Source organism: Athene noctua, chromosome 2 (assembly GCF_965140245.1).
Source record: "Athene noctua chromosome 2, bAthNoc1.hap1.1, whole genome shotgun sequence".
NCBI classification, from domain to species: domain Eukaryota; kingdom Metazoa; phylum Chordata; class Aves; order Strigiformes; family Strigidae; genus Athene; species Athene noctua.
Window position 1 is genome coordinate 47,744,682 of NC_134038.1, and position 25,815 is coordinate 47,770,496.

At 37.0% G+C, this 25,815-nt stretch overlaps 1 protein-coding gene and 1 non-coding gene across 2 annotated transcripts in view; both read left to right on the top strand.

Moving 5' to 3' along the window:
* CCDC178 (coiled-coil domain containing 178) overlaps positions 1-25,815 on the top strand; it is a 176,111-nt gene that overhangs the window by 11,587 nt on the left and 138,709 nt on the right. Inside the window, 5 exon segments of the mRNA XM_074897732.1 lie at positions 900-1,042; positions 8,342-8,499; positions 12,070-12,161; positions 12,284-12,420; positions 24,839-25,018. Coding sequence (XP_074753833.1) covers positions 900-1,042; positions 8,342-8,499; positions 12,070-12,161; positions 12,284-12,420; positions 24,839-25,018 — 710 coding nt within the window.
* Positions 21,036-21,106, top strand: TRNAG-CCC (transfer RNA glycine (anticodon CCC)). The gene has a single exon. It is a non-coding gene; the product is annotated as a tRNA-Gly (tRNA).

The following is a 25,815-nucleotide window of genomic DNA, read 5'->3' on the forward strand; positions in this document are numbered from 1 at the left end:
TTTCTTCTTTCTTTCCAAAAAGTGACACTACATATCATAAGAAGATAGATTTGATGTTACTGTAGCTTATTTTATATTTCATTTCAACAAAATTTCTAATTGTCAAATAAAATATTTATGACATTGTGCTCTAATTTATACGCTTGTTTGTTACTCAGAGGTTTTTTTCCTCCCATGGCCTTAAAAATCCAGCTGATAATTAGTTTTCTTTGCAGTTAAAACAAGTATTTTATTTTGAATCTCTAACTTTTAATATCCAGAGAACTTGTTTGAGCTGTGATGTGCTAGATTATAATAAAGATTTTATGTCATGATGTTATGTGTTTATATTTGTAATAATATTTTAAAAGCAGAGACCATAGACATGCATATCCCTATCTGAGAGTTCTTAGGAATTATACTATTTATGTATACACTAAATATAAATATCCTATTTATACCATTGAAAATTGTGTTCATTGTCTACATTGTCTCATGCCCTTCTTTTACATAGGTGACTGCTGGGTTTGGACCTCCTCCAGGAGATGTTTAAGTAATGATTTTGTCAGATTACTGAGTGAAACCTCAGTGGCTTCTTTCAACATTATTTCTTTCTTTCTGCTCCAGAGGTCACTATCTTCCCATGGAAGTAGCCACCTTTTCTCAATAACTTCAAAGTTTTGTAACAGAGTGAAAGCCTTGCTAACATGTCTTTATGTTATGCAATTTTATGACCCGTTCTGTTGTCTATCACTATGATTGTATCTATTGCAGACCATGTAGAATTTGTCAAGTTTTATGACATCACAAAGTACTAGTTCAACTTTGAACTTCAATTTTTAAATTGCAAATAATCAGACAAATCTTGAAATTATTATTCTTATATAGTATCTTTCAGAAAACTTGTTTTATTTTCTTAGACATCAAAAAGATATAGTGATGTTAGTGGTGAACTCATGGAAATCCAAAAGACAATGACAAGAATTGGTGAAGAATCTGAAAAGAAGATAAAATCTCTGTATAAGAAAATTAAATATGCCGAGATGCTATTGAGTCAATACAAGTAAGAGCTATTCAATATGGTATTATAATGTTCTGTTAATTTTAATAGTGACAATCAAACTATATAAAATTTGCTTTTAGAGATAATTTTAATTTTTTTTGATCAAAATGAATAGAATTATATATAAAAGAAGGGTTGACCTTGTTTGTCTTAGCTTACATTAGCAGAATAAGGAAGGGATGATGTCCAGAAATACACCCAAATGGAAAGTTCCATGAATTGACTCCTTAAGCATGCCATTTTTATGTTATATTACTTATTTATGAATTTTTAATCCCTTTGACAGAAAATTTTGCTATCATTCTTACTGACTGCACAAATTACTTGCAGTGGACATCAACACTTACCATAGTACCATAGTTATGTTATAATGATAACTTAATTAACATATTAACGAGAACAATTCTAGCAAACACCATTCAAGTTTTTAACTTATCAAAATACCTTGTCTTTATTTTTTTTAGCAAACCAGCAAAATTACTATAACTTCATGATTGCGAGGTAGGTTCTGTATGACAATGACTTTTGTTGCAGTTCCCTCACTGTAACCTCTTGTCAGGTTATTAACCCTTGAATTATCAAGTAGAGCTATAATAACAGTAGGACACTGCTAATGGCCAGGCACTTGCAAGTAATCTCTCCTTTCTGTTGCTGAACATACAGACAAAGAGTCAGCACCAAGAATAACTATGCTAAAGAACAAGAATACCAAGTATTTTCATGTTTGGTAGGAGGTTGCACTTGACTTTGCTGCATATGCCTATGGCTAGTTGCCAGGTTTTATTTGGCAAAGTAGCAAGAGTCACTGTGGCTCTTTTTCACTTGAGATGAGGAAAGTTAACAGGCATAATTGAAAGACATCAGTAAATTTTTGAGATAACCTTTCTGGCAGTAGCAGATGTTTCCATACTGCAGCCATGTGACAGCAACTGTTCTTCAAATATCAAGTATTTAAAAAACTGTGGATGGTAATTATTGAGTATATATGTTTTGTAGTAAGTCATCAAATTTGGTCCAGCCTATTCATTCAGAACTACTTAGGTTCACTAGGAACTTACATGCCATTTCCATAATTCAAGTTGTGCTATGCACTACCTGAGTTAAGACAGCATGCACCATTTTGGTATTCCAGGGACCTGATGTTAGAAAGTGCCTGATATACAGTAGTGGATGAAAACTTGTCCTGCTCACTGATGCTTCATTCAAGGCAGCAAGACTAATGCTAATGGTTGAGATGTATGTGCAAACTCATGTCTTTAGTAACCTCATTTCAGTAGATGTTAATTTCCCATCCAGCAAAACCATTACCAGGGACTGTTCCATCTAACTCTGCTCTTTCTTTTCAAGGATCATTCTTATAAGAAGAATTGGCTTTATGAGTTTGCCTAAGAGCAGTAAAGGAGTAACTACAGTGCTGAAGAGGAGTTTCTGGTTACAGAATTTCTTAATTTTTAAACAAATGAGGGCTTTAGAAGGGTGTCTTATGCAAAGATCCATGTATCATCTCAAGTTAGTGCCATATCTCTTCTACAGTTGTTCTGTCTCTTCCAAATTAAGACACTGTGGTTCTCTTACTGCAGAATGTCTGTTCCCATACACTGATCCATTCAGCTCACAGGAAGTATTATGAACACAAAATGCTCCCTGATCATTTGTAGAAGAGGATTATGTTTATTGGACTAATAGTGGAATTCAGACTTCACAAAGTTTGTGGCAGTAGCAGTAGGTCCCTCAAAGAGATGGGCCATGTGTGTCTGCTAGATAGCTGGGTGATTCTAGAATGCTGCGACTGTCTTTCTCTGTGCTTCCAAATATGACTGTGAACTACAAGAGCTACTCTTCACACCAGCACAGATGTAATATATGTAAGGACTGTTATTCACTTCTTCTCAGTGAAAGTCTGTTTACCAAAGATGGTTCTCATCTTTACACTTTTAAGAATCTTATACCACATTTCAACCCATCTTTGTCAAGAAAACATCAAATTCTAGAAATTGTTACTAGCAGAAATAAACTTTGTGATTTTGCATGTTTACAGGCCAGCAGCATACTGCCTGACTTTCTAAAAAGACGGAAAGTAAGCAGTTATGAATAGCTTATTGTCATGTTTTAACCCCTGTAGGTGGCTGAGCCCCACACAGCCACTATCTCACTCCCCCCAAGCAGGATGCGGTAGAAAATCAGAAGGGTGAAGGTAAGGGAAGTTTGACAACTGCAAACAAGCACAGCAAAATAAGGAATTAATTCAGTATTTCCTGTTGACAGACAGATGTTTAGCCATCTCCAGGAAAGCAGGACTCCTTCACATATAACAGTTACTTGGGAAGACAAACGCTGTAACTGAATGAACAACCCCCCTTCCTCCTTCCTCCCTGCATTTTTATTGCTGAGAGTGATGTCATATGGTCATATGCCTGGGGTCAGCTGTCTCAGCTGTGTCCCCTCCCAACTTATTGTGCATGCCCAGCCTGCTTGCTGTTGGGGCAGTGAGAGAAGCAGAAAAGGCCTTGATGCTGTATAAGCATTTAGACATCTCTGTATTATCAACACTGTTTTCAGCACAGAACACCATACTAGCTACTGTGAAGAAGGTTAACTGTATCCCAGTCAAAACCAGTATACTTACACACAAGGCCATTGTAATTCCTGCATTTTGAAACTTTCAGTGGAATATCTTTTATAGGCTTGTCTGCCATGAAGGCCAAATCCAAATCCTCAAATAACTGAGTAGTTGTGACAGCTTAGGGTACTGCAAGTGACCTTTTTATTTGATGTACCAAATAGGAAGAATGGTTATACTTTTTAACCTGTATGTAAACTGCTTTAATAATATGTGATAGAATAAAACAAGGCACACAGCAGAATTTGGGAGTGAGGTGTTTTAGTCCCCTCTGTGAAGGGACCCACTCTCAGAGGGACATAAAGAAGAGATCATAGCTGCTATAGCTGTTTTCTGTTGGCTTTAGATTTTCTTTTCATTTCTTTGTTCAAGAAATAATTGGAATTAGTAAGTGTGATTGTTTTGCTTACTGTTTATGGTGCTCAGTAGGCCATGGTGAAGAGCTGCACCTGATTAAAATAATGGGGGTAGGTTGTATCGTTTACAGTTTCTTTAGATTCTAACATCTCGGCAACTTTATTTCACGGCAACTTTATTTCAGAAACTGATTAGTGGGAGCAGAAGGCTTCCTGGATAACATGTGTTTACTCAAATGATGTTACTGCTCAAGAAGTTCCAGTGTTGCACTCATAAAGTGTCTGTGCACTTGTAATAAGATCCAAACTGTCCTTGTCTCACTGAGTCAGTGTAGGGTAAAAAAAAAAAAGTATTTTCCTATAAAATGGATAGCTTAGCAGTACTAGAGGAGTAAGTGTCTCTGTCTGACTTTTTTCTTTTTTGATTCTGACCTTTACAGTGAATTTCTTGGTCTTGTTTTTATTGAGTTCAGCATAATTTTGATACTACATTAGAGGTATTTATGGCAATTATATTTTGTTGCCTCTAAGATTAAAAAGTGTCACAGTCAACATGTTTGTATTTCGTTAACTAAAGCTTAAGTTTTTTCACTTCAGAGCCTAGTCTGCAATCTGGAAAAAATATTAGTATGTGAAAATTAAAATTGTAGTCAGAAACACAGCTAAACCCCAAGTATTTTATTATACAAAAACTGAGACCAGAATTCTGTAATACCAATACTTGTCAAAGCTGGAGTGACTTCTGGAAATTACCATGTGATTCTCCAATTAAAGCCACTGCATGTATCTAAGTGATGGAAAAGGTGTGTAAAGAGTAGGAGGTAATACTTACTTTTGATGGATATGAGCCTGTGAATGCAAGCTTCACAGTGTCTTCACAATGTTTGGAATTTTAATTCTAGCCTAAATTTGTATATAGAGATGATCTGATCAAATGCTCATTAGCTCCTTTGTGGGTTCCAGCTGAGAGAAATCAGACAGCATGGACTCTGATTCTGTAACTGGTTAAGTTAATTGCAAAACTCATTTTTATTTTAATTATGGGAAAGATCAGGTCCGGAGTAAGAAGTATTACCAAAAATGTAGTGTGATTTATTACTATGTAGTCAGATACTTTGCAGATCAGTTTAGTGTTTTCACTGGCCTATTTAGTGTTCTGTCAACTTCTCTGAATTACTAGATGCTGGCAAGAATTGTTAGCAATGATAGTGATCCATTGCTGGAGGTGACTTTATCATGTAATATCAGAATAAATGATGTTAAAAGGATACGATTTTACTTTAATTATTTTTAAAAATACTATTCCAGCATATACTTACTATTAAACTTTATTCTTTATCAATTCATGCTTGCAAAGTGTGGTCAGCAGCAATTTGTTATAGGCAAATTGCTGTAGCTTGGGAGTCTAAACCTTAAGATGTATGAAACGATTAAATATTGCTGTGTATTGTGATCCTTCTCCACTAGCCTATAACTTCTGTGACTTTGTATTTTTGCTTTGTTCCTTCTTCCTGTTTTCCAAAGCAACTTCCATTACTGTCAATGTGCTTTCAGAAGACTTCTATATTCTATGACCTTTCCAGGATGTCTTCTGACTCCTTTTCACTTCTGTGAAATACTTTTCTGAAATGGGTCGAAAGGTAATGCAAGCAGTATTCCAAATGAAGCCATGTCAATTACTTCAATGGGGACGTCTTTCTCTCATTTTTTATTCTAATGTTTTTCATCCTATTTCTTACTTAATCTAACACCTTCTTAGCTTCTTTAACTGTGCCACATGTTGAGTAGCCTTTCAAGTGTTTGTGGAAATACATACATGTCTTTCTTGATTTGATATAGTTAATTTATAATTTTTAGGTGTACTTAATTTCTTTGACCTTATACTACTTTTGAGTTTGGACACTAAATGGTATGTGCTGTTTTGTTCTCCAGTTCCTTAGTTTGTCTTGAAATTTTTCTTAAGTTTCTTAGTTCTTTTTGGCCTTGCCTATTGTAATCACATTAAATGCAGACTTTTAATTTCACTACTTCTTGCCCTTTCAGATCATTTGTAAATATATCAAGGTAACAGAGATGGGATTTTGAGATACCGCGCCGTTGACCTATTCTTTCAATGAAAATTGATTGTTTAATCTTACTTCTGCATTTTTTCATTAGGATTAGAATTTTTCATCTTGCCTTCTGACTACTTCACTTTTTAATAGCCTTTTATGCAGGATTTTGTTCAGTTTCCTTTAGAATTCTGTCATTGTGTCACAGCTGTCAGCTTGCAGTTGTAGGGCAGTGTGAATAGTTTTCCTGTTTTGGTAGTCTTGGTGGAAATCGAGGCTCTTGAGATTAGTTCATGTGCAAGAAAGTGTGGCATTTTCCTGTAACAAGCCTTTGTTCTGAGGTGCATTAAAATTGCTTTACAGGAACTCTTTGTTCTTTTGAAAAAAGTTATAATGTAAGTAAAATCCCAGTGATAATGGCAATAGGTAACTAATACTGGAAATTAATAATCTATACCGATAGAAACATACCATGTATGTTTTCTGTTTCACCTAGTTAAGTGATTTCCTAGTCATACCACATGACAGTGATTTAGACTGTTGTGCACCTTGTAACCTGTTTTGTTCGTGTGAATGTGAATTAAATGAGTAGAAGACTCTTTTTTCTACCCCTCAGTGAAGAAATTAATTTTGTTTGCCTACTGTATCTTTTTATTTTTTTTTTTACTCAGCCATTTGCTAGACTGGTAATTAAAGTCATACTTACATTACAGAGGAAGTAGACCCTTCAGCTGCCATCTGAGGAGGACTGGAATAACATGTGGTATTGATGGGTGTGAGAAAGACAGATTTGTGATGGCACAGACTTGAAAGACTGTTCTGCAGTTGATACTCTTTTCTTTATGTTCAGTGCCATCAGTGAGAAAATGAAGATTGCATGAAACTCAAAGTACTGAGGCTAGGGTACATCACACAGCACAGTCTGTTATTTTTACACATACTCGCTGTGGCTGGTAGTACTGTATTTTTCCATGAGATTATACTCAGAAAATTGTAGCTGATAGGTAATATGAGAAGAAAATTACAGTCTATGCCTGTTACATGTCTGTCATTAGAATAATTCCAAGTATCATCTATGTGTTTATTTCATGGGTAGTGGAAACTAAGAAAGTAGAGGTGTTTGAAGTGTTAGGTTTCACGCTCACATTATATATATTCTGTGACATTTCAAAGACGACTTTGCAAGATAAGTCTTTACTCCATCACTAGATGAAATCTTGGAAACAAATGAAGAATGTCTATCAAATAATCTTGTAGGAATGGCTCTTGAATTAGGGATGAAGTCTCTTCATTATTTTCTGTTGTCTTACTGCATTTAAGTATGCAACACTCGTTCAGGGTTTTTTGGGTTATAATGCAATAGATGTTCATCGTAGTTCTGCTGTGGTGGACTTATTTTGCCATTTAAGGCATGCTTCGGAATGTGTTATTGACCAGGATAGTTCTCTGGGAAGCATGGAGAAAACTCCTCTTTTCAACCTGGTGAAACAATAATAAAAAGAATGGACAAGCACCAGCAATCACTATAAAATTTTAACCTGATGTCCCTGTATTTCTTCTGCCTTTCACCTAATCCATTCTCATACACGGCTGTAACAAAAGGCCTATGCATGGCCTATAATGAGGCCTAATAGTGTCTTGTGGGAGTGTTTTCCTGATGACTGTTGTAGTTATTATTATTTCTTTCTGTAATTATGGGCAGTTTTCCTTCACTTAATGCTGATAAATCTGCCATTCAGAGTGATAGTAAAGTCCTTATCCCCTCCTTTGACCTTGCATACTGTCTGCAAGTTCCTTTTAACATGAGGAATTGATGTCAGTAAAAAATTTTCTTCACCAATGACATTTGTCCACAAAATGACAGGGCAGTGGATTGATTAAGTGAAGATGACTCTGAAGTAGATTCAGCCACTAGCAGAGAAAGAAGTTGACTCTTGTTCCGTTTAATTAATGTATGAGGTATAAAACAAAGTCTTGTGTTTAACTACACCAATACCTTTTCAGAGGTCAAATTAGAAGTTGTAATGTTGGCAGGCTTTTTAAGTGCAAGTGAACCGGTAGCATGAGTAGTTTTGATATCTGGCTGAAATTGCATGAACCTGCCAGGGTAGATATTTCGAAATTCTCTCATGCATACCTGTTCAAGAAACGTAGTAGAGAATCAAAATAAATCTTTACTAATTCAGATCTGCTTTACATTTTCCTTTATGGAGAGGGACTACCTTGGAATATTTCCAAATAGATGGATTCACTTTGTGTGTATTTCTATTAGGAATGAGTTAAAGCATTCTGAATTTATTTGGACCGAATACTGTATGAAGTTAAAAGAAACAGAGGAGAAGATTATAAAGGATGAAAAACACCTTGAGGAGTTAGTGAAGCAAAAAGCAGAAATCCAGGAAGATGCAAAATGTTGGAACAGCAAAGTGAGTCTTGAATATTTATAAACAAGCAAGTAAATGAGTATCTTTTATTGAAAAGTACATGAATGCGTAAATATTTTGTATGTTTAAGAGTTAAGGTCCTCTGTAAAAGTAAAAATACAAATACTGACTTAAAACATGGTAAATTCTGTAGAACTCTTATGTTCATTCTTCTGTTGTAGTGTTATTTTTCAGCTTTATTTATTAAAAATATCATAATAATCTTACATTCCTTTAAGTGACCTGGATATTTTCAGTTGTTGGATGCATATCTGCTTAATATTGCTTATCTTCTTAAATTATCTGGAAGAAAGTGTACATTTAGTGGGACAGCATAAGCCTCCTCTTGCATTAGTAGATTTTTTGACCTGAAATGGCACGTGATGCACTCTTAGAGTATGCAGAGTGATACCCTATTTTACTTGAAATTCCCCTGTTTTCTGCTATATTTGTCTAGCATTCATTTTGAAATCTTGTACTTGGCAGTTTAAAATCTAAATGGAGTTCCTCACACTGCCTTACTAGGAGTTTCCAATTAATTGACAGCTCCATATGTGGAACCAGTGGAAAATGCCTAAACCAGGATTTAGATACCCACAACAGAACTTACTCTTTTTTTATATGTATGTGTGTGTATATATGTATAAATAAAGTATGAAATTAATTCTCTTGTACATGTCCAGTACTATTGTGCTTTGTGCATCTAGATAGCTAGGTCCTGCTAAGGATCCAGTGTAATCCAGAATCTAGGTGGAGTGTTTATAAGAAGCCGAATCTAGCAAGCATGCTCAGGACTTAAAAAACCCCAAAGCACCGCCCCTGCAAAAGTAAAGATATAGTCATATTAGACACCAATGGACATGTTCTTGCCATTTATTTCCAACTATATTACAGTTTTCTTCCTGTTATTGGCACCAGCAATTGCTACCGGCCGATAACTAGAAAACCACTACTTTTAAATAGAGCCAATACTTAGTAGTAAAACTTTTTTTTTTCTTTCTGGATTTGTTTCTAGCTGGGCTTGCCTGACCTGATATAGTCCAGTAGGTACTACTGGGTATTAAGACCAGCACAAGGGAAAGAGAGAAATGCACAATAGGGATAAGGTGGAGCATGGAACTGCTCTGTTTGGTGACCACCTTTGGTTTGATTAATTTATGCTAATGGTGAGCCAGAATTAGGTTTAGCATAAAACTGTTCCATTATTGTCAACTTTGTTCAAAAACATGACTAAAACAACTAACTGAATAAATCTTTACAAATAATAGCAGATTTTCAGAAAGCCCAAAGTAATTCTTATGATCATCATAGAAAAGTTAGTGGGACAATTGAGTTTTTTTGGGAACTGGGAAAATATTGGAATTATTTTCAGTGACTTCACTGGGGTTTGAATTTGACCCAAATTATAACATGACAATTGTAACGTACATTGACAAGTTTGAAGATAGATTTGGTGAACTAATTTTTTTCTTTTTTTCCTTGTTTTATTTCATGATGTTTTCAAATTTTATGTATGACCTATTGGGAGTGTTACAACTTTTGACACTGTAAGGACAACTCTGAGTTTTCTTTCTTCCATGTTACCCAGATTTGCATTACAAAAGGTATCTGTATGCATTGAATCCATTTTCTGTATCTACATGGGCTTTGCTTTTCAAAGATTAGAAGAAACCCTTCTTATAAAATTCTTCTGTCATCATTAATTATCTGCACAATGTGGTAGTATTTCAGGTCATTCCTGTCAAAATGTTTGCTCTAAAAACACTGAAAGAAAAAAAAATTTGAATCATGTTTTTCCTGTGTAACAGCAATTTAAAAACTGGGACGTTTTATTTGTATTTAATCCACTGGGTATTTTTCCCTGTAGATGTAACCAATTTCTTTGCCTTTCTCACACTTCCCCTGAACTATATTTTGTAGAACATTATAAATATTGAAAGACTTCACAATTTGGTTTTTTATCTCCTTTTTCTAGGCTAGTAAAGGTGCTTCTCTGCAGTTTTTTCTCATAGATCATGTTTTATAATCCCTAACCATTCAGGTTAGGACTTTCAGTCCCCAACTAGTTGGAAAGGTACAGCCATACAAGGACAGTGAGCAGAATCCTAGAGAAGTACAGCAGAGCAATGACATTCTGGACAAGATAACAAGACAAAGCCTGTATTGTTTCCCTCCTTGGCTGCTGGGACATAGGCACAAAGTATCTTATGTAAATTTGCTCTTCATCAGATTCTTGAAGTAGCAGTAGAATAGAGTGCCTGCATCCTAATTCTGTCCTGATCTTCCTGCGTATATTCTTTACCTGAACTGCTGGGGTTTCAACCCCAAGCCCCAAATTAAGGTTGACATATGGGTGATTCCCACAGCCCTTCACAAAGGGGGGGTGAGTTTGCCTTTAGGCTTCCCTCCAGGGTGGTGCCGGCCTTGCAGACAGAGCCATTGGGTAAATGAGCCCCAGGTGTCTGCATTGAGTGAGCAAAGGTCAGGTGTCCCACTGAGGGGTAAAAGCTGGGACCCCTTGCAGGCAGGGGCAGTGTCTGTCTGTGAGGTGGATGCACTTTGCAGAGTTTCCTGTTGGGGAAGGGCCTCCTGCCTCCCTGGGACTGGGCTCCAGTCAGGTCTGGCTTTTGTAAATGTGGGTTGTGTAGAGATTCAGTATGTGGCTTCCTTGGTCTCATGTATTTGGTTTGTTGACCTGGTTGTCTCCCATCCCTTCTATGGGAGACTGCATTTCGCCATTTATTTGACCCATTGTTGGTCATGCAAGTGGTATTGTTGGGGTTGGTGGGATTGATGTTGATTATGTATAATCTGACTGACTTGTTTGTACCCCCAGCACTCACCCATGTACTGACCCTTTTGTATCAACTACAGTTTGGTTATTGGTTCATCTGTATGCTGGCTGTGTCCTTTATGCTAGGCCCGGTAATTGGCAAAACACTACCCTTATGCTAATATCCCTATCAGCTCTGATCCTGCTTGGACACATTTGTTGTCTAGTCATATTCCAGTTAGACCCATATCTCTATGGAGATTGTTTAAATAAGTTCTGCCAGGGTAGCTATGTTGTTTCAGCCTCTGCGGAAGAAACAGAGGCAAAGGCAACAAAGGCTCAATGTGAACAAGCATGCCTTTATCCATCTAAAGCCACTTTAGATGTTTTCCTTATCCTGTAGATAATTGCTTCTCTAACATCCTCACTTTTCCTTAAGCTCTGATGACTGATCAATCATTGACTCTTTGTATGAATCTGTATTAAGTCAATAGGTATACTGAGATATTAAGGAAAAGCTTGAGATTGAGAGGAGCTTAAGATATTCTACTTAATTATACAACATATGTCACGTATGAATTAGCAGGCTGTGAGTGTGTGCTTACTGATACTGTGAAGCCTAAAGATTCTGCTAGGATACATCTCAATGGTAATGTGCATAAGAATAATATAGCATGAAATATCTCCGGTTACTGTTTCAGACCCTTCCTTTCAAATTTATTTTTAAATATATATTGCTTATATATTACAAAGAAATATAGGAGGTATTTGTGTTATTTACTTTACAAAATATTTTCTGGATAGACGAATTGAATAATAAAATACCTGCCCAAGGAGATGAGAGCGTAAAAATATCAGATGGTTCTTCTGAAGTGATTACAGCTGTGGAAAAATTAGTAAGTTTTTAATTGTTTTTATAGAAATGAAGTAGAAATGCTTGCATAGTTGCGTTTTCTGTGTTGTCCTGAAATAATTTCAGCTTATGCTAAAGGTGTCTTAATGTTTTAATGTTTATTAGAAATCTGCCAGGGAAAGTGATCTATAGAATATAAAGCAAAAGCTTCTCAGTACTAATGAAGCATTGGACATTTTGAAACATGAAGATGAAGAACTTGAGGGAGAAAATGAAGAGTTTTTGCAAAAATTTGGAAATAGGTAATGCCTGCAATATAAATGCAGGAAGCAAGCATTATTTTTTACACTGAAAGCATGCCTATAAAAACAAACCTTGCTTTTATTTTAAGTCTGTTTGTAGTATAACACTTCAGTAATTAAAAATCACTTCAGGCTGAAATTTATCATCTTTTTTGCCCTTCACTTGAAAGGAAAATAACTAAGTTCTGCAAAAGACAAAACATTTTGACAAAATAAAACAAAATTAGGAATATTCTGAAATTCTCTCTATGTTAACTGAAACCTCAGTCCCCAAAACATTTTGGTAAAAACTTTTATGAATTTTATTTGTATTTTTTCATATACAATTGTTCTAAACATAAAAAAATTCTAGTATTTCAGATTCTAAGTTCTTGTAAGACATTATGCACACATCTTTTGTAGTGCCTCAGTTTACTGATTCCAAATAACCATGAACTATATTTTGCATAATATTCTCAGGGCATTTACAATACAATAGTAAATAAAATCAATTTTCAGTTCTTTCTTCCTTTGGACACTAGGTGAATGCTGGTCTTATGTATCTGGCAGGGTATCTTCTTTATTCCCCCGATAACTTTGGATTCAGCAAAGTCAACTGAAAATAAAAGTTCTTGAAAATAATTAGGTTCTTACTAGTTTTGTAGAAACTGATGATGTGAGTTGAATACAGACTTGTCATCCTGAAAACATTCCTTACTAGACCCCAAAAATTCCATACAAGAGATGTGGGAAAAGGGAGGAAATATAAAGATGAAAAAGAGGAGGTATGTGCATACTCCTTAATAATGCTTCAAGTTGGAGCTCACACCTTACATACCAAAGTAAATCAATGATGGGACACAAATGGGTAAGAAATGAGGCTTCATTAGTTCTGATGTTGATGGAATTATTTGGATTAGTAGAACATTTTAGAATTAGTGCTGTAGCTTTGCAAATTTATTATTTTTATTTCACTGTCATCTTTTTTTGATGGATTATAACTTCTATTTCATCATACATGTAAGACAATGGAGAGAGATCTTGTCCACGGTGGATGTATTAACTGATAGGCTGAAAGAGAAAACTCAGATTTGTAAGAACATGTGCAAGCAAATGCAGAACATCAGGAGAGAGGGGGGAGTTCTCAGGAAACACATTTGGGAAGCATTATCCCTTGAGACCATTTTATACACTAAAATGTTACAGGGATCCTGGAAACACAGGACAAGTTCACAAGAGAAATCTATTTCATATATCGTTAGTATTGTTGTGAGTGTGTCCTGATTATTGTTCTTCCACATGTTCAGGAGTTCCAGAAATGAGTATGAAAGTTCAGATTCAAGATCCAGAGAATGGTTATGACAAGTTAGAATAATGAAGGATTCCTAGTTTATTTGTCTTCAAAGGATGATCTGAAGACATCCTTTGAAAAGGAAATATCTTTTCAGACTGCTATTTAGTCTAGTCCCAGGAAGCAAAGAGGGGAGGCTGAATATAGAATTCAATTTAAGTATTTTTTTTTAAAGAAAAATATTAATTCAGAAGAATTAAGTTTTAAATCGTACTGTAGTGGAAGAACAGGATTCTTAGCCTGATAAAATCCCAGATTTTTCTGTACATTGCTTTCTTATGATAATTTAACTCTTAGAAGGATTTCCTGGAATGCTATTTTACAGAGCCCATACACTCTCTCAAATCTACTTTCAAGACCACAGACCTAGCTTGAAACTTATTAAGGGAGAAAGCAATTGCTAATCCCTCCTAAAAATTAGAAGTTGCGTGCATTCCTCTTATGTGTTACAGAGTGCAAACTCAAAGGAAGAATGCTGTTTGTAGGGCTTTTTATTTGAAAATCCCCTTTTATCTTTTTGGAGTTCTTGACTGAATAAGGAGTGTTTTAAACAAAGGCTATAACTAACTATAGTTCTCTTGGGGAGCTTGCCATTAAGTGTTATGAGAGAGCCAGGATGTGTGGTTCTGCTCAGAAACCTGTACTTTCTTTGATCTGCCACTAATTTCTTGCTTTATACTGGAAATATTTTGCATGTCAGATCATTAGTCTGATACTCTGAGCCTTTTGTAGCCTCTCACAAACTTTCTCAATATAATTATGCTTTATTTTTCATTTTCCTTTGAGTACATTATGATTTCTGTATGGTCTTTTGTATTAGGGAAGAATTGCTGTACTGTATTTAATTGCTATATTCCATCAGAATGGGATTCTTAAAATCAACACATTGTCTCATGTTAGTCTAAGAATCAAAGTGCTTGTTTTGGTTAATTGTATGCTAACAGAGTCCTGACATGTTACTTCAACAAGGCTAAAAAGTGAGTGACTGAAAGTCCACCTCCTATTAGGCTGCAAGAAGGCAGAGAATTGTTTTCTAACACTCTTCCTAAAAAGTTTAGTTGTGTCTCTTTCCTATTTAGAATATGCAGTACCTGCAAGAAATACATCTCATGATCACCAGAGATTTTTAGGGGTATGTGCAGTCCACATAGTCTCATTTCCTGTACAAGGTGGCTAAAAACCAAAGTTCAGCTGCTCCAGTTCATCTTTATTGACTGAACTTCTAAGTTTGTGTCCAACTGTTAGTATTTTTCTTTAAAGTATTTCCATCCTAGTAATACTTTGGTAGAATTTCTAATACAGTGGTCAACTGAGAATATTTTTGGCTTGTCTAAACAGTTTTAATTTTGTTCTCTCACATTTCTTTAAAACAATTCTTATTTTAGATCAGTTACCCAATAACCCTATGATATGGAGATTTAATCGTAAGTATTATGTTCCCACTGTGAAGTGCCAATTTCATTAAACTCCCACAAACCTGTCTTCTGTAGTGGCTGTCATATTAAATAAGAAGGGAAAGTGTTCTTGCAGTAGTAACTTAGAGAAGAGTCTCAAATGTCTTAATGCTTTTGAAGATAAGATATAGTTCCTCAATTAAGTTAAGGCTGCTTTACTGCCTAAATAATAATGTCTTCTGCATGACTTTTCTGAGGCCTGGGGAATAGATTTTAGATACAATTTTTCTTCTGTCCTTATGGAAGTTTAACTGACTCTTTCACTGATCTGTAAACATACGGTTCATACCATGAGATATGCAGTCTTCTTGTGAAGATTTAACCATTTGGCGGGCATCATCTCATAATGCAAAAAATAACCAGATGAAATGTGACATTTCTTTACTTATTCCCAAGTGATCTTTATTCTCAGAGTGTTTTCTTGAGCATTTCCATTTTAACAGAGATAATGTTTCACCTGCAACTACCTATCTTCCTTTTCAGAGGAAGAGGTAGCATTTCAACAAGAAAAGGATAAGCAACCTGTATGTTTCATTGTCTCATACTTTAACAAGAGTAGCATTTTTGTAAGTGCAGCTAAACATTGTGAATTTTCTCTTCTGTTTCAAACTGACTACTTCAGTCATACATATTAAAACCTTATTAACAGTTGGATCCTGGATACAATGCAAAGATTTTTGTCTGGTACACTCCCTTCTCTCAGCCCTTGTTTATGAGAATCTGCTTTAGCAAAGAGAAACTTACTTTCTTACTACAACCCGTTTCCAATCTGAACAAAGTGAAGAAATTTTTCTCTTTAGTTCAGAATATAGCAGCTATAAAAAAAGTTACTCTGTTCCAGACCGTCATGTACAGCTGATAGTTCAGATGGTGACTCTAGTCTTCACTGTGGATTCCTTGAGTAGGAGTGGTTCTCATCTCTCAAACTTCCATACTACTAATTTCATGTATTTTTAAAAATATCTGTATAATGCAATAATGAATGTGTTTTCAATCTGTTGGGATCACTTTCAATACAGTTCTGTCACGTAGCGTTCCCACACCTTCAAGGCCTTCACCAAGGTTGTTGCAAAGGGTAACAGGTACCATCTGTATCTGGATAAATGGCTGTTAAGACTTTCGAAGAAGACATTCTTCACTTTGTCCAAATTTTCCTAGTTCTTTTTCATTCTCTGGATAGCTGATAAACCATCAGTTGTCTCATCTATAGCCTGTGCAAATTCTGGGGCTTATTTGGGCCATGTTGGAGTCATGTGAACTCAGAACAGATGACAGTATATTTGATATTTTCTGTTAGACTCTGCAGGTGAAATCCATAGGTTGATCAGTTTCCATGTGCCACTTGAGGAAATGTGAAAATTAACCTTGTAATGAGATTGTCAGAAGATACAAAATCATTGGAGCATCTGTATATGTCTTTGGCATCCAAGAGGATGCTAACAAGGTGTAGCTCTGCTAGGTGTAACTCAAAAGCATTATCTTCCAAAGAACGAAGTTTGATCATCAATACTCCAAAACTCATATCCTTGGTGATCACATTCATATAATGACACACAACAACAATATTAATGGTATATATTATCAAACTAGGGGCATGGTGTTCTCTCTCCTTTGCTGTGAAGCAACCTGTCCCTGGAATTGAGACATCTAGCATTGTATGTTCTGTAATTTTACTGAACATGCTGACAAGTTGCATCAAGCTGGGGGGTGGATTTTGCCATTTTCAAGGTCTGTGTCTTGCTAAAGTAACACTTTTGCCTTAAGTTGCCATGTCCAGATATCTTGCTCCAAAGACAACCTGAGATACTCAGGAGGTAGAGACTGCCAGATCGCTTGAGCTCGGGAGTTCTGGGAGGCAGTGTACTGTGCTGAGTGGGGGTCCACACTAAGACTGGCATCTATATGGTGATCCCTGGGGGACTTGGTCAGCATGTTGTCTAAGGAGAGGGAAGGTGTTACTGCTGATTGTCTTCAAGAGATAGTTCCCAGTATACTCGAATGACAACAGTGGGCTGTATGCCAGACTAGGCTCAAGGCCACTGCTTTTAACATACATCTTTCAGACAAAGGAAAACAAGACAGCAGACAGCAAAAGCTGAAAGCAGCCATTATCAAGACCTACCCATTAACACACTGATCAAATACATCATTATCCTGCATCCCTCTTGAGCCCCCATATTGTGTCTCAGAAAAGACTGGTGGGTTGACCCTGGCCCCCACCCCCAGCACAGTGAGGAAGGGAATAGGAAGAATAAAATAAAAAAACCTCATGGGTCAAAATAAATACAGTTTAACAGGGGTGGGGGAGGGAAACCACAACACCCAAGGGATAGTCACTTGCCACCTCCCACAAGAAGGTCAATGCCCAGCCAGTCTCTGAGCAATGGCCACCTTGGAAGTCCTTTCCTTACCCCCATTTTATCACTGAACATGATATTAAATGGTATGGATTATCCCTCTGGCCAGTTCAGGTCAGCTGTCCTTGCTGTGTCCCTTCCCAACTTCTTGTCCACCCCCAGCCTACTTACTGGGGGGGCAGTGTGGAAAAAAAGGGAAAGTGTAAGCACTGCTCAGCAGTAGTTTTAGTACCAAGTGTTTTAGCCACTAATCCAAAACACAGCACCCATGTGGGCTGCTATAAAGTTAACTCCATCTGAGCAGGCCCAGTAAACCTGTCCAGGGGATTCTGTACCTATTCTGAACTTCACTGATGCTCAGAATTATCCTCAAAGTAAGATTGGACTGGTCATTAATATCTCACTTTTGCCACAGGTCTGAAAGTTTTGTTACAAATATTTTGCTGTAATGAAGACTGTGGCTCTCTTCTTTACACTTGTGTTGAACTTGAAGAGCATCTGTTGGCTGTTTTTTTTCTCACTATCCTGTTCCTCATTACTTCTCACTAGTTTGATCTTAGTATATTTTAGTAATTGTTTTTTTCGTTAATATGTATTTAGCAGCGCATACTAAATAGAGAGATAAAAGATTTTTATGTTGTTATTAATTTTCTAACTAGATTTGAAGGTATTTGGTTGCTAGTCAGCTCCTTTATTTTTGCATTGTGGTAGTTTCTTCCCATTCCCAGCCCACTGAAATATCTTTTCTGCTTTTCCATCACGCATCTGAAGAAATTAGGGAAAGTGTTTTCTGTTATGGAGGATCCTGTTTAATAGAGGAACTTAAACTTGTGCTCATGACTATGATGAGGACACTGTTTAATCCACTTTTGATCACCACTGAATCTGCTTGAGTACTATTTCACTTAATCAGAGGGGGAAAAAAGACATCCATACTGTGTTCGCTGATCCCCTTTATACTGTGGGTTTTTTTTCCTCAAATTACCTAATTACATGAACCAGGAAGTTAGTTTACAAATTTTCTCAATCCAGCATATACACATCTTCCTGTCAATAAATGTAAAATCCCTCTTCTTATGGAGAATTAGCAATTTCAAAAAGTTCCTGTCTTTTTGCTTGATATGAGAGACATTTTTACCTCCTACATTTTCTAAAATGGATATCATACTCTCTCAGCATCTTCTATGAGACCACTGAAGCAGGCTTGCTTTTTATAATTGGAAGTGTACTTCAAATTATGTTGATGGTATTGATGAGGACAGCTTCACACACACTGATTGAGTGCTGTGCAGAGGCATCCAGAAATAGCATTGCCTTTAGCAAAATGATCCTGAAGTAATTTTTTCCCGAAGTATTCCAAGACCTATCCCCAGGTAACTTGTGATTGAGCTTAGAAAGATCTAAAATACCATGTTCATGCAAACAAGTATTTGGGTGGGGAAAAGAGTTCCAAATTATTGGAATACTTTGGGATTTGTTGTCCATATGAACATTCAGCCCCATCTGCGTTGCCTTTCCTTCATAGTATGTTAAGCATCTTGGATGAAAGAAGCTGAGGAAAAGCAGTTCATTTGACCTGATATGTAATGGCTGAGTCTATCTTACAGATACTACTATTAGATCAAAAAATCTCTGGTCCATGTGCTATGCATAGTTATTGAATGTATGAAAGATTAGGGAAAGAAAAATCAAAAACTTACCACGCTTCTCAAGTGAGGACAGAGTTCTCAGTAAGCCTCAGAAGGTGTGATATAATTTCCAACACCTGTACATAGAGTGGAATATGGAATACATGCACCGGAGAACTGTAGTTCTTTTTTCACTACTTCAAAAACAAGTAGTCCACTTGTTTTTCTGCTTGGAATATTTATGTTCCTCTTGCATCCATGCTTGAAGTGTTTTAACCTCCAGAGTCATGGGTACCCTTGTATGCATCAAAACAATTTTGCTTCACATAAAAGGTATAGGAAATCAGAGTGGAATGGTCATTGTTTGGTTCCTTTCATTTCTTCCCAGCTTCAGCACAGATCTGCTTACTCTGCACTGTTCAGATGAATTGCTCTTTTGGCTTTGATATTTTGATATTTAAGTCTTTTTATAATCATAGATATTTTGGAAGAAATTTGTGAAGCCAGTTAGTCTCCACCTTCCCAGAAAGAAAATTAGCTATGCTTATACCCATTTTAAGAAACAATCAGATGAATGGGTTTTTTTTAGGGTTTCCAGTGTTCGCTGTTTCAAAACTTCCCTAGGGAAAGCAAGTAGTTAATTGCCCAGTGACCTTTTGTCAGTATTTAGAATATGTGTTACTTTCTCCAGGTAATTCATTTCCGGTAGATAATTCTTTTTCCTACATCGTCTACTATATGTATTGTTCATATGAGGATGTTATGAGGCATATGGAAATATTAAAAGTCCTCAGTTAGGAGAACTGCATGTGTCATGAAGTGTGTGATTTTTTTTGAAGTCTTCTACATCTGGAATTTGTAAAATTAAGTCATCTATCTCTGATGCAATAATTAATGAGACCTGCTTCAGAATCAGGTCACAAGACCATCTCTAGAAAACTTTCTGGTTTGAAGGTGATGTGATGGTGGTCTGAATAGTTCAAATCAGTATTATCAGAGACTAGGATTCCAAAACTCTCTAATAACTAACCAGAAACCATTACCAAAAGTGTATGGAAATTATTTGTTCAGGGACAGATTTACAACTGAAGTTGCATCCCATAGTCAGAATATCCCTGAACCTCTCTTGGCTGGGTGGAGTATTGTAATTTCTTCTGATCCCACCTAAGTATTCGGTCTTTGGTCTCATCACATACTGTACCTTCACGAATTCCTCATTTGCCAGTGATTCTTCATAGCATTATTTTCTTGACCTCCTTCATCAGTTTGTCTGTAACTGGTAATCCACTTAGAGTGTTAACTCTCATAAGTCATGGTTATGTCACAGCCCTGGTTACTATTCACATTGGTATTATTGGTCTCTATCTGTCTCACTGCTAAGCTTACTGGTGTGCAGGAAGGTGTAAGCTGTGTATGTGGTAGAGCCAGACCTGTGGAAGTCTAAAGAATAGAACTATTAATACTGTCTAATGAGATGGCGCCTAAGTAAATGGTCTTAGACTTGGAAGTACCAGAGTACATCTGCTTTCAGATTGCCTCCCTTCAGCCAAAAAAATCTTTGTTGCAGTTTCTTGTTATCATCTAGGGAAGATTTGGGCCATTCACATGTGTAGTCTCAGCTATATTTTTCCTAACATGCTTGTAGTAGATCTTGGTCATCTCCAGTGTTTTAATTCACAGGGAACAAGAACTTTTAGGTCTGTGCAAGAATTTTTTTCTCAGCAACTGAAAAAAAGGGCTAGAAATCCTTTGTATTTAAGGACTGTCTAGACTGATAACTGACTATGAAGCACTTTGAATCCTGAGGGAGCCGAGGGTGATTTGATGATATAGGGATTGCAGAGAAGCACCAGTGGTGTAGTGGTATCATGCAAGATTCCCATTCTTGCGACCCGGGTTCGATTCCCGGCTGGTGCAGGAAGGCAACCCGTACATGCTGTATAGCGATTGCAGCCTTATTGTTTCTAAACAACTACAGTTACTATAAGCTACCTCAAATGTCTGTGGTTATCACCGCTTAACAGCGTGAGGCAGTGAAAGTAGTCTCACATATTCCATGCGGAGCTCAGTTTTTTGATAGGGCTATTACACCTCCTGCAATATTTTTGAAAAACGCTTGTATGTGAATTTATGTAATTCAGTCAGTTATAACTCTAAACACAGGGTTTTACAGGTGTGTGGCACTGCTGAAGCCTCTAGGTGATATTTTGCATTTTGGACAGATGATATTGCAGTTTCAGTTCTGTTGGGACTGAGTTCCTGTCTCCAGCAGACTGATCAATTGCTTGGGCATCACAGTAAGTTGAGTCTACCTATGGCAATCGCTTAATAAAGGGCAATTGTAATACATACTACATACATGGTATATGTTAGGTATAGTACATCAAGATGCATATAGGCAATGTTTTCTGTTCTCTTGCTTTGTGCTTCTATGTTACTTGAATTTTGGGAAGGGAAATTAAGTTGCACTGTCTTACAGGTTTTTCAAGAATTATATAGAAGATAATGCTGACTGTAAGACTATATTTAGGAACCAGCAGTTCACATACTCTGAAAGTGGGATGTGCAGAGAGTGTGTGTGTTGTGTGAGCACATGAAATAATCCACGAAGTTTAGTCCTTGTGCAGTTAGACACCTTTGGGTTTTGTAAGGTAAATAATGTTTCCCTCCTTACTAAGCAAATGACACCCTGTATTAAAGAAGCTCTTTGAGAGAAATATTCTGGCCACTAATTCAGCTAAGGAAATGTATGACCAGTGCCAGCCTGTTGTGGGATTGCAAATTAAGTATCAGAAACAATGCTGTATATACTGTGAAGATACTTACAATACCATTTAGGTTTTTCATTCTAATTCAGCAGCTAATCACTGATAGTAACAGTTTAACTTTCAGTGATCCCATTATTCCACAAAGAAACATTCAATTGAAGAATATTAAGTACTAATGATACAGAGGTTGTATTCTGTCAGTCAAAGCAATATCAATGTTTACCTGTGGGTTTTTTGTATTTGATTCAGTTTGGGTTTTGCTGTGTAATCCAACAGTCTAATCAACTTGTATTTTAAATTCACTTCTGTTAAACAATTCACTTCTACCAAAAGTTTGTTTGTATGCAAACAAACTAAAATTGGTTTATGTGACCTAAGAATTCTGCAAATAACAACATACTTAGAGGATTTTGAATTCATCAGCTCTAACTAACCTGTACCACTGCACTGCTATGAAGTACCCTAGACATAGCCATTTATTATAAGATAGATGAACTGAGACTCTGTGACCAATTTTAACACTTTCAGATAAAAGGGCTGTTCTTGCCACTTTCTTCGCATCCAAAATTGATAGCTTTGTATTATAGTTGGAAAGAGGGGCCCAAGAAAGCTGTTTAATATTCAAGGATCACCTCCTTCAAGCTCAAGAGCAGTCCATTCCAATGAGTAGGAAGTCAGGCAAAAATGCCAGGAGGCTTGCATGGATGAACAAGGAGTTCCCAGCAAAACTCAGATGCAAAAAGGAAGCATACAGAAAGTGGAAGCAAGGACAGGTAACCTGGAAGGAATACAGAGACATTCTCTGAGCATGCAAAGATGCAGTTAGGAAAGCCAAAGCCCAAATGGAATTGAATCTGGCAAGAGATATCAAAGGCAACAAGAAGGGCTTCTATAGGTGCATAGATCACAAAAGACTACAGAAAATGTGGGCCCACTGCTGAATGAGGCAGAGAACCTGATGACACAGAATATGGAAAAAGCTGAAGTACTGAGAGCTTTCTTTGCTTCAGTCTTTACTAGAAAGAACCAGCCTTCAGGAATCCCAAGTCCCAGAGACTGGGGGAAAGGCTGGGGCAAGCATTTCCTCTTTGTGGAAGAGGATCAGGTCAGGGAATGCTTAAGCAAACTGGACATACATAAGTCCATGGGCCCTGAGTGCTGAGGGAGCTGGCAGGTGTCATTTTGAGGCAACTCCCAATAATCATTGAGCAACAGGGGGAAGTGCCTGAGGACTAGAGGAAAGCAAATGTCGCTCCTGTGTTCAGGAAAGGCAAGAAGGAGGACCCATGGAGCTACACGTCAGCCAGCCTCGCCTCAGTCCCTGAGAAGGTGTTGGATAAGCTAATCCTGTGCCATTTTTTCCAGGCACATTTCACAAGGACAAGAAAGCCATCAGGAGTAGTCAGCATGGATTTACCAAAGGGACATTGTGCTTGACCAGGTCAGTAACCTTCTATGGTGAAGTGAGTGGCCTGGTAGAGAAGGGGAGAGCGACTGATATTGTCTACCTGGAATTCACTAAGGCTTCCAACACTGTCTCCCATTAAGATCATTATAGACAAGCTGTTGATGTATTGGCTGGATGAGCAGTGAAGTGGATTGAAAACTGGCTGAATGGCCAAGCCCAGACAGTGGTGCTCAGTGGCAATCAAGTTGAAGGCCAAAAACTAGCGGTGTAACCCAGGGATCAGTATTGGGTCCAGTCCTGTTTATCTTCATTAATGATCTGGATGATGGGGCAGAGTGTACCCTCAGAAAGTTTGCTGACGACACCAAACTGGGTGAGGTGACTGCTACACTGGAGGCCCATGCTGTCATCCAGAGGGACCTCAATGGACTGGAAAAATCGGCCAAAAGGAACCTCATGAAGTTCAACAAGGAGGAGTGTAAAGTCCTGCACCTGGCGAGGAACAACACCAGGCACCAACATATGCTGGGGGCAACCCAACTGGAAAGCAGCTTGACAGAAAAGGCCCTGGAGGTTCTGGTGGACACCAGGTTGAACATGAGCCAGCAATGTGCCTTTGCCACAAAGAAGGCCAATGGCATCCTGGACTGCATTAGGAGGACTGTAGTCAGCAGGTTGAGGGAGGATTCTTCCCCTCAGCACTGGTGAAGCCACGCCTGGAACACTGTGTCCAGTTCTGGGTTGCCCAGTATAAGAGAGACATGGGTTACTGGAGAGAGTCCAACAAAGGGCCATGAAGATGATGAAGGGACTGGAGCATCTCTCACCTGAGGAAAGGCTGAGAGAGCTGGGACTGTTAAGCCTGTAGAAGAGAAGGCTCTTGAGGGGAAGGTGCAAAGAGGGTGGAGCTGGGTTCTTTTCAATGGTGCCCGGTGACAGGACCAGAGGCAATGGGCAAAAACCAAACCACAGGAGGTTCTGTATGAACATCAGGAAGCACTTTTTCGCCATGAGGGTGACTGAGCACTGGCACAGGTTGCCAGTGCAGGTTGTAGAATCTCCATCCTTGAAGACATTCTAAAGCCATCTGGGCATGGTCCTGTGCAACTGTCTCTAGGTGGCCATGCTTGAGCAGGGTAGTTGGACCAGATGACCTCCAGAAGTTCCTTCCAACCTCAGCTATTCTGTGATTCTATGATACAGGTTAACAGTACAGATATGTAGGAAAACAAAAAAATTGATACATATAATTGTCTGATATCAGTGGACTATCAGGGCTTATACTCATTAATAAAGAGACTTTAAAGTTTTGAGGATGATCCTGGTGTATTCAGCACCAGATAGCAGGATGATAAGATACTGCTTTTGACTGTAAATTTTTTTAGCTTTACTTATTCAAAATAGGTTTTACTTTTATTTGAATTAATATACATTGTAAAACATAATGTGAGATGGTCTGTTTTATTTCAACAGTTCAGGAAAAAAGGCTTATCAGTCAGAAGTTGAAACTCTCTGCAAAAGCATGTGTCAGATTGAACAGCAAATAGAAAGACTAAATGAAGATCTGCATGATGCTGAATTGTCCTACAGTGGAGAAAAAAAGAGAAAGTATGAGGACTTAAAAAAAACCAAAATTGAAGAAGAAATGTCTTACAAGATATAATTTTTAATTAAATTAATTTTTTTAAGTCGAAGAATTGAAAATAATGATCTTTTTATCAGAGAATTATTGGGCAAGCAACCAAAAATATTAAATTATTAAAATTATTAAAATATAATCATTTTAAACTGTGTATTTGAAACACTTGAAAAATAGCAAATAACAGTTGTCTCTGGAAGAGAAAATAAACTTGATACAAGGTCCTAGGTAATGGCAGGTCAAAAAGTAAAGTTGACACATTAAATTTACTCAGCTGTAAAAAGATTTTGTTATTCCCAGGTGATTTAAAATGAATACTAACAAATAACAATCTAATTCTTTATGTAACTAAATGATTAGAAGAATTTGTAAATCAGTATAGTTTTATTTGATGCTAAATGTAACCACTGCAAATTAAATACATTAGAATAATTATTTAATTATCATTTGGATATCATTAGTTATCTGAAACTGAAATTTTAATTTATCCTTATGTATAAGACTTGCCATGACTCTGAAGGCTTACAAGACCTGCAAGACTTTACATAATTCTTAAGGAATAATAGTATAGATGTGCATACAGTTTTTCAGATCACTGTTATTGCAGGGTGTCGGATTCAGCATTCAAAAATTTCTAAGAAAATAATATGGGGAATTTTTCAGGGTTTTTTATACCAGGGAGTTATAATTGGTGTTTTACCTATTCTTCACTAGAGATCTTCTGCTGTATGTAAAGTATAGATTGCCTGTAAGGAAAGACTTTCTATTTTATTATCTATAATAATTTCAGGATTTCCTAACTTGTAAGCAG